The 8415-nt window shown below is 42.8% G+C and overlaps 1 protein-coding gene across 1 annotated transcript; it reads right to left on the reverse strand.

Annotated features, from left to right (window-relative positions):
• Nucleotides 1-5149: 5149 nt before the first annotated feature.
• On the reverse strand, nucleotides 5150-8032 carry Pabpc1l2b (poly(A) binding protein cytoplasmic 1 like 2B). Its single transcript, XM_075958024.1, has one exon. It carries the CDS (start codon nucleotides 7614-7616, stop codon nucleotides 6747-6749), a length of 870 nt encoding a protein of 289 aa, XP_075814139.1. The 5' UTR covers nucleotides 7617-8032; the 3' UTR covers nucleotides 5150-6746.
• Nucleotides 8033-8415: the final 383 nt, after the last annotated feature.

The raw sequence follows: 8415 nt of genomic DNA on the forward strand, positions 1-8415 counted from the left end.
TATTAAAAGATTAGAATATGTTCCTTGCTTAATATTGTTTATGCTGGTTGTAATTCTAACTTTGTACATGATATCTGTTCCTAGTGTATATAGTTTCTATTGGGTTCGGAACTCTCTTATTTAAACAAAAAGAGTAGGTGCTGTGGGAGCTCCTTCAGCCTTTAAGATACCAGCCCACTTGGGTGTGGACTCATCCTATAAACACAGCTGTAAAGCATATGCTCACTCTCTTGCTTCTGGCTGCTAGATTCTGTTCCTGTTCCCCATTCGTGAGGAGGACTGTGATTTGTGAGTCTACCCCTAAATAAATAACCCTTTATTATACATAGTTCTGAACTAGAGTGAGATTATTTTGTAACTTCCATCATCACCTCCCCTTTCTCCACTCCTCTCATCTCCCCCCTACACACACACACACACACACACACACACACACACACACACACACACCTCTCTTCTTCCTCAAGTCTACTGCTATTCAGTTTTCCTTCAGAAAAGAACAGTTCTCCCAGTGATATCAACCATATGTGGCATAACAAGATGCAATAAGACTGGGCACAAACCCTGATATCAAGGCTGGCCAAGGCAACTCAATGGGGGAAAGGATCCCAAAAGCAGGCAAAGAGTCAGAGATACCCCCACTCCCATTGCTGAGAGTCCCACAAGAACAGCAAGTTACACAGCCATAATATATATGCAGAAAACCTAGCTCAGACCTATACAGGCTCCCTGATTGTTGCTTCAGTCTCTTTGAGCACATATAAATTCTGGTTAGTTTATTTTGTGGGCCATGCTCTTGCAATGTCCTGAAAACGTCTGACTCCTTCAATACCTCCTCCCCCTCTTCTGTGGGGTTCCCTGAGCTCTGCCTAATGTTTGGTTGTGGATCTCTGCAGCTGCTCCCATAAATTGCTTGGTGAAGTGTCTCTGATGATAAATTGGACTAGGCACAAATCTATGAATATAATAGATATTGCTAGGAAATATTTCATTAAACTTTTATTGCTAGTCTTGTTTGATTTTACCCTAGGTCTCTGAGCCATCAGGCCTTCCTGGTGCTGTCAGGCATGGGCTCCCTGTTGTGATCTGGGTCTCAAGTTAAACCCACAAGTTTAACTTGTGGCTGGCTATACCCACAAGCTCTAGGCCACCATTCCCCTGAATTCTTCCATGAAGTCTGTTCTTTATAATTCTGTTTTCTGGAGTTCATCTAGGTAATTATTAATGACAAACATCTCTACAGGACTGATAGGTTTTAGAAGGGAGATACTGGTTTTATATTGCATTTTTATGGTGAGGTTTTGTTAATTCTTTCTGATATGAACAGGTTGGGGCAGAAGAGAGGATGTGTGAGTTATTGGAAATGGTTTAAGTGAAATTAAATCAGATTAACAAAGAAGACTGAGTTGCTGTGCAGGATGTACATCCTGGTCAAAGCCTGGAGGTGGGGATAGATCTGCCTGGATAGAGAATTTAGATTTGGTATAGAAGGATTCTATGGATCAGGGACAGGCAGGGTAGGTTCTGTAAGAAGCCTAGTGGGTGATTGCACTGCAGGCAGGGGTGGCCAGGCTAGGCAGGAGCACTAGATGTGGGGCTGGGATAGATCTGGAGAACTGGGAAGAGTACATGGAGGATGCAGTCAGGCATATCTACTGGAATAGACCCTGAAGAAGGATGTATATGATCTGGCTGGGTGGGGAAATTGGATCAAAAAATTTAATTTAATCTTGAATTATTTTCTCTTCAAGTTACATTGATAACATTATGCTGATGGCATCTAGCAACTTCTCTTGACTTAATGTTAAGACACCTGTCAGAGACTGGAAAATAAATCCAATTAAAAAGTCATTTCTATTTTCATGGAATTTCAGCGAATCCAGGGGTAATGGGACATATTGGGATAAACTGTTACATCTGACCCTTCCCATAATTAAGAGGTACTATGGTCATTGGGAGTATTTAGATCACCAAGGCAACACATTCTTTACTTGAATGTGTTACTCTTGCCAATTCATTAATTTACCTAAAACTGCTAGTTTTCAATAGATACCAGAATAGTAAACTTTTAAAGCTTGACTTATGTTTTATCCACTGGTAGTATAGCAAAGTCAAAATCAAATGTAGTAGTTGAGAGCCTTGTACAGAAAAATGTGTACATTTAGATAGGTAAGAATGACACAGAATATAAGTAAATCCAAACTTAAAAGCAGAAATTGGGCTACAAAACTAACATTCTTTTAAAATGCACTACAATATTTTTCTGTTTTTTATGCAAGCTTTTGCTGTAGAAATGATTGTGGAAGTAACTATGAATTAAAATAAAAAGTCAGCATAGATGTTTTAAACTAACGCCGAATGGAGAAGAAATAAAATTTCTGACATGAAAATGAAAAATGAGTTAATCTACAGACACAACAAAATTTGAAAGACCACTTGAAGTGATGTGAAAAAATAACTACAGAAATGCCAGGTGTGCATTACTGAATAAAGATTGTGAATCAATGTAAAAATGTAAGCATGGTTTGATATTTTACATACAAGAAATATATTAATTATAATATGAAACAAAATATGTATATATTTCTGGAAATACATTATACAGAACTAAGTAAGAATCAAAGTATAAGAAATTGCTAATGTTTGTCATCTATTAATAGAACTATATGAAATTAAAATCACTATATAACAGTAATGTGAAACTCTAAACTTGTCTGTAAGAATGTGCAGGGACTAATATTAAATGACAGCAATGAATATTCTTAGCATCTTGGGTTCAAATGAGAAAAACCGAAATAACAGACATACATTTTAATTCAGAAAAAAAATGGGGCCAGACAAAGATCAAGCTTATCAAAATTGGGGTTTGGCATAGATCAAGATATGATACAAATAGATATACAAATACAAATAGATATACATCATACAAATAGATAGACTAATCATTGATTTTTACTTTTGTAACTTTACCTATATTTTAAAACTAAGTTATTTGACTTACAAGAAAAAAATTTATAAAAAATGAAAGCAAACAAAAAGGAGGTATAGTTTTCATAGAATGATATTAGTAAAAACAGTTTCTAATAACTGGGGGGAAACTTGTGCAGGAAAATGGACATTCATCTAACACGTTAATATAAAATGATACATCTAGGTTGGAACAGTTAATGGCATTTAAAAGACCCCCCACCCCTCTTTCTCTCTCGGCTTTTTGAGACAGGGTTTCTATGTGTAGCTGTGGCTATCTTGGAACTAGCTTTGTAGACCAGGTTGGCCTCAAAATCACAACAATCTGCCAGCCTCTGCCTCCCAAGTGCTGGGATTAAAAGTATGTACTACAACTGCCCAGTAACCTCTACTTTTTAATACTTTTAGGCATTTATCTGAAGCAAACAATACAAGGCTACTACATATATATATATATATATATATATATATATATATATATATATATATATATATATGTATACACACACACACACACACACACACACACACACACACACACACACATATATATATATATATATATATATATATATATATATATATATGTTCAGGTGTTCTGAGGAAATTTTAGAAACTACTTTTATGTCCAAGGTAAAGAAACACTTAAAAAATAATGATATGGCTATAGAATTAGCGAGTTTTGAAAAAATATTAAATAGCAAAAAATGTGTTTTATGTGTGTTTATATGTGAGAAATTCCACATAATATATTCAATATAAATATTTAGAATATACATTTAATATTGAATATATTCAGTATTTGATATTTGCTTTAAAATGTACTAATAGGCAGTAAAATAAATGCTTATTTTAAAGCAGTTGGTGTGTTTAATAGTTATGCCATTTTCTAAAAAAGAACTCTATTTGTAAAATAAAAGAAAAATATCTACAAGTCTCATCAATTACTCATGACTTGAAAATACTAACACAAGAAGAGAAATATGTAATATTTATACTGTTGACAGGCATAAATGTTATGGAAATAGCATTTGATAAAAGTGACTAATGTATATAAGCCAAATAAATATCCCTAGAAGTACTAGAAACACTTAAAAGTACTTTCTTCATAATACTGAGCATACTGGAGCTTCAAAGACTCAAGCCATTGAAAAGTATGGCAGAAATTATACCTCATCCATAAAAAGGAAATTTTAAAACGTGTATATTTAATATGTGGAAAGTGTGTGCTACTTGTAAGTATCAATAAATTATTGATACTAGGCTTTTGTAAGTATCAATAATATATTCAATATATTATGTGGAATTTCTCACATATAAACACACATAAAACACATTTTTGCTATTTAATATTTTTTCAAAACTCGCTAATTTTATAGGCATATCATTATTTTTTTAAGTGTTTCTTTACCTTGGACATAAAAGTAGTTTCTAAAATTTCCCCAGAACACCTGAACATATATGGTTTTTTTTTCAGGTAGTAGCCTTGTATTGTTTGCTTCAGATAAATGCCTAAAAGTATTAAAAAGTAGAAGTTACTGGGCAGTTGTAGCACACACTTAATATAAAAAACCTCAAATAGTGAAAATATCTCAAAGTAAAACATATTTCACTTTAGGCTTTTGTAAGTATCAGTTAGTTTTATGCAAATTTCCACATTTCAAAATTTATGTTGTCAAGTAGTTCAGTGGTTTTTGATTTTGACTTAGTGAGGATACTTTAAGTACTTCTATAAATTTAATAAAAATATATAATTAAATAAATAAAACAAGGTCTCCATTTGCCCTAAAAATTTATAGGTATACAAAAGTGAATGTCATACCCACTCTAGAAAATTGACCAGATGCTTAAAACTTCTGTCACTTGTGTTATTCTGAGAAGAAAATATGACTACCTTAATAGAAGGACACTTACAAAAAGTATTAGACCTCCCTTTATACTTCATTTTACTTTGGACAATATATGACCAGGAAAAATATCTTAAGTATAAGGAAAGTTCCTTTGGGTTTCATTTTTAAGAGCATTGATGTAGATAAGGAAAAAAAGGCAAGTGGAAAAAAGAGGAGCAGTGAAAATAATAATATTCCAAAATCTGTGTGGAAATATTGATATAAAAGCATGTATAATCTGAAGCCCATATTTAGCTCATTCATACACTGGAACACTACACAAGCACAAGAAATATTTTAAAAGAATATTTAATGACAATGAAAGGAAGTTCAAGAATATCTATACATCTATGTCTATAATCTATATATTTATGCATGAAAAAGCAGATATTGAAATATTATATATTAAATACACATTTATATCACATGAAAAACACTGGGAACATACAGATCAGTACAATTCAAGAAGGCATAGGATTCATTAGCATTGATAGCTGAGAGCGTTCAGTTTCTTCTGTTAAATGGTCTGCTTAGTGATTTTTTTTTTCCTGCAACGTAGCTGATTTATTTTTCTGGCAAGAAGGAAAAGGAAAGGAAGCGGGAATGCAGAAAAGGGCAATTAATAGCTTTCAGTTCCAGTGAAATAACGACAGTGAAATACCATTTGCAGCAGCTCATGATGCTGCACGCGCGCCTGCAAGCGCGCAAGCACACACACACACACACACACAAACACACACACAGTTACAGTGGACCATGAGACTGTGCAGGGGAGATGGGCATATTCTTTTTTTTTCTAGCTGCACTGGCTGGCTGGCACAAATACAAACTGGTACAATGCTTATGAAAGGGAGCCTTTTGGCAACACACAGGGAAAGTCATTGAAACGTCTATATGTGAATCCTGCAAGTCCACAGTTAAGGAGAGGCCATCCAGGATGCTAGCCTAGATTTGGCTTGACAAGGAAGGAGTCACTCATCAGGGCACACAGTGTTGGTTTTTAAACACAGGGAAAGAACTAGGCACCTGAATGTCCAACAGTGCGGGAATGATTACAGAAATGTTAAGGTCCATGGATAGATACACAGGAGCACTCTGCAGGCACTGAAGATGATATTCCATAAGCCTGTTGAATAGCATGGAAAGAAGTTCAATGCGTTGATTTGTTTGGTTTTCATCGCTGAAGAAAGCAGGTTAAGAAACACCACATACATGAACCACTCTACAAGAATATGTTAAAGGGGAAGGTGGGTCTGGGGTGAGAGGGGGAGAAAGGGGTAGCAGAGAGCCTGGAAAAGGGGCACACCAAAGAAGGTAAAAGAGGTTCTCTCTGAGTATTAGGATGATGGGAAGCAATTGCACTCTTGGTTCTTTCTCCCACATCAGACTTTCTTCTCCTTCCAGATATTTCTACCAGGAAATTGCATCACCTGCGCAGTAAACAAAGCGACAGAAAACGCTTTTAAGAATCAGACAGACCACAGGGAGAAGAGGCAGCCTTTACCCTCTCAAATGGCACAGATTAGTGGGATTATTGGCAGGGTGGGGGGAGTTGACTGGGGGTGGAGAGAAAGGAGGGAAGGAAAGGATAGAAGAGGGAAGGGGGGCTGAGAGCAGAGAGGGGATGGGGAAGCTAGCTTGCACTGGCTGGCCGGGGGGGGGGGGGGAGAAGAGAGGGGAGGGAGAGAAGGCAAGAGAGGGGAGGAAGGAAATAGGAAATGGGGAGGGGAAGGGGAGCAGGAAGGGGTGAGGAGGGAGGAGGGAGAGGGAGAGAGAAACCTGCACTCCCAATACAATACACTGCTGGTGGGTTGGGGGGTTGGGGGGGTGGGGGCTGTAAACGGGGTGGGAGCCAAGCTTTGGCTCTACTGGCTGGGTGCTGGGATGTCTTCATCGAAAGGTGGCCTCTTCATCGGAGTCATCGAAATCCTTGAAGTCGGCGCTGGTGGACTGGCGGGCCCAGGCTCCCCTCTCGGCCTCTCTCTCCTTGTGGGACTTGAATCTCCCCACGAAAATCTTGCGGTAGTTCAGGAACATGCCATTCAGCGCATCTATGGCGCGCTCGGCCGACTCCTCCTTCTGGAAGTGCACGAACCCGTAGCCCTTGGGCCCCTTTTCGTCACAGGCCACCTTGCAGGACAGGATGTTGCCAAAGGCCGAGAAGATGTTGTACAGCGCCTTGTTGTCGATGGTCTTGCCCAGGTTCTTGATGAAGACGTTGCCCACCCCGCTCTTGCGGAGCGACGGGTCCCTCTGGGACCACATGATGCGCACCGGCCTGCCATGGATAACGTCAAAGTTCATGGTCTCCAGGGCTCGCTTGGCATCCAGCGGTTGCTGGTAGTTGACATATGCGTAGCCCAGAGAGCGTCGGGTGACCTTGTCCCTGCAAAGGCGGATGGACAGGATGGGCCCGGCTGGACTGAACTTCTCATACAGCATCGACTCGGTCACCTCGGGGTGCAGGTCGCCCACGTAGAGCGAGGCATTGGGATAGTCTGGGTTCCCATCGGAGGAGCCCCCGGCCGCTGCCTCTTCCTCTTCTGCAGCCAAGGCCGCCGCCAGCTCTTCATCCATGTCCACCCTCCCGTAGGAAGGCGACGCAGCGGCCCCCGTGGCCTCCGCCAGGCTGGCCTCCTCCAGGCAGGCCTCGGTGGCTGCCACCGCCGCGGCCGCGCCGGCCGCCCCCGCCTTCTCCCCAGCCAGGGCCGCCGCCTCCACCAGGCTGGCCTCGGCCTCGGCCTCGAACTCGGCCTCCATCTCTGCCTCCACCTCCGCCACGGAGGCCTCCGCCACCGCCTCCGCCACGGTCGCCGCCGCAGCCTCGGCCGCCGCAGCCGCCGCTGCGGCGACCTCCGCCGCCACTGCCGCCGCGGTCGCCAGGGTCACCGCTGCCGCCGGGTCGCTGCCGCGACCTCCCTTCCCAGGAACTGAGGGGACGGAGAGGCGGCGAGAGCCGGTGGGCGCCGGAACCCGGGCCGGGGGCTCGCGCGGCGCTGCGGACAGGGACCCCGGTCTGGTCGAGCAGGCGGGACCCGGTCACCCGGGGTGGCGAGCACTGGCCGCTAGTGCGCACAGCCGCTCTCCGCAGCCTGCAGCCGCCGCCGCTGCCGCTCGCTCTGGGCTGGCTGGCGTGCGGGGCGCGGGCGGGAGGGCGGCGTGTGGTGGGGGGCGGGGGGGGGGTGTTGGCGTCTGTGGTCCGGGCAGCTGGGAAGGCTTCTGTCTCTTTGGTTCCCCCTGTGGCTGCTGCGGGGCTGCGGGGCTGCGGGGGCGGGGTGAGCTTGGGGTGGGGGTGCCAGTGCGCAGCCTCTGGGGCGCCCACGCGTTGGGGAAGAGGATGCCAGGGACCGGGCTGCGCTCTGGACCAGCGGAATTCGGGTTCCATATCTTCAGCTGGCGCGGGGGGGGGGCGGGGGTTGCCCCTTCCCCCATAAAGGAAGGTTGCCATGATTCAAGCAAGAACCTTGCAAGGGTGGGTGGGGTGGCCTTGAAGTCAGGCTAGCCCTGCCTGATGGAGCCTAGAAGCAGTGTCTCAACATCCAGGGGGTCTCCAGCCCAG

The sequence above is a fragment of the Microtus pennsylvanicus genome, chromosome X (assembly GCF_037038515.1).
Source record: "Microtus pennsylvanicus isolate mMicPen1 chromosome X, mMicPen1.hap1, whole genome shotgun sequence".
Classification (NCBI taxonomy): domain Eukaryota; kingdom Metazoa; phylum Chordata; class Mammalia; order Rodentia; family Cricetidae; genus Microtus; species Microtus pennsylvanicus.

What these genes read in the sequence shown, in the direction of transcription:
- Pabpc1l2b (XM_075958024.1), bottom strand. Translation starts at nt 7,616, where the DNA reads ATGGAGGCCGAGTTCGAGGCCGAGGCCGAGGCCAGCCTGGTGGAGGCG.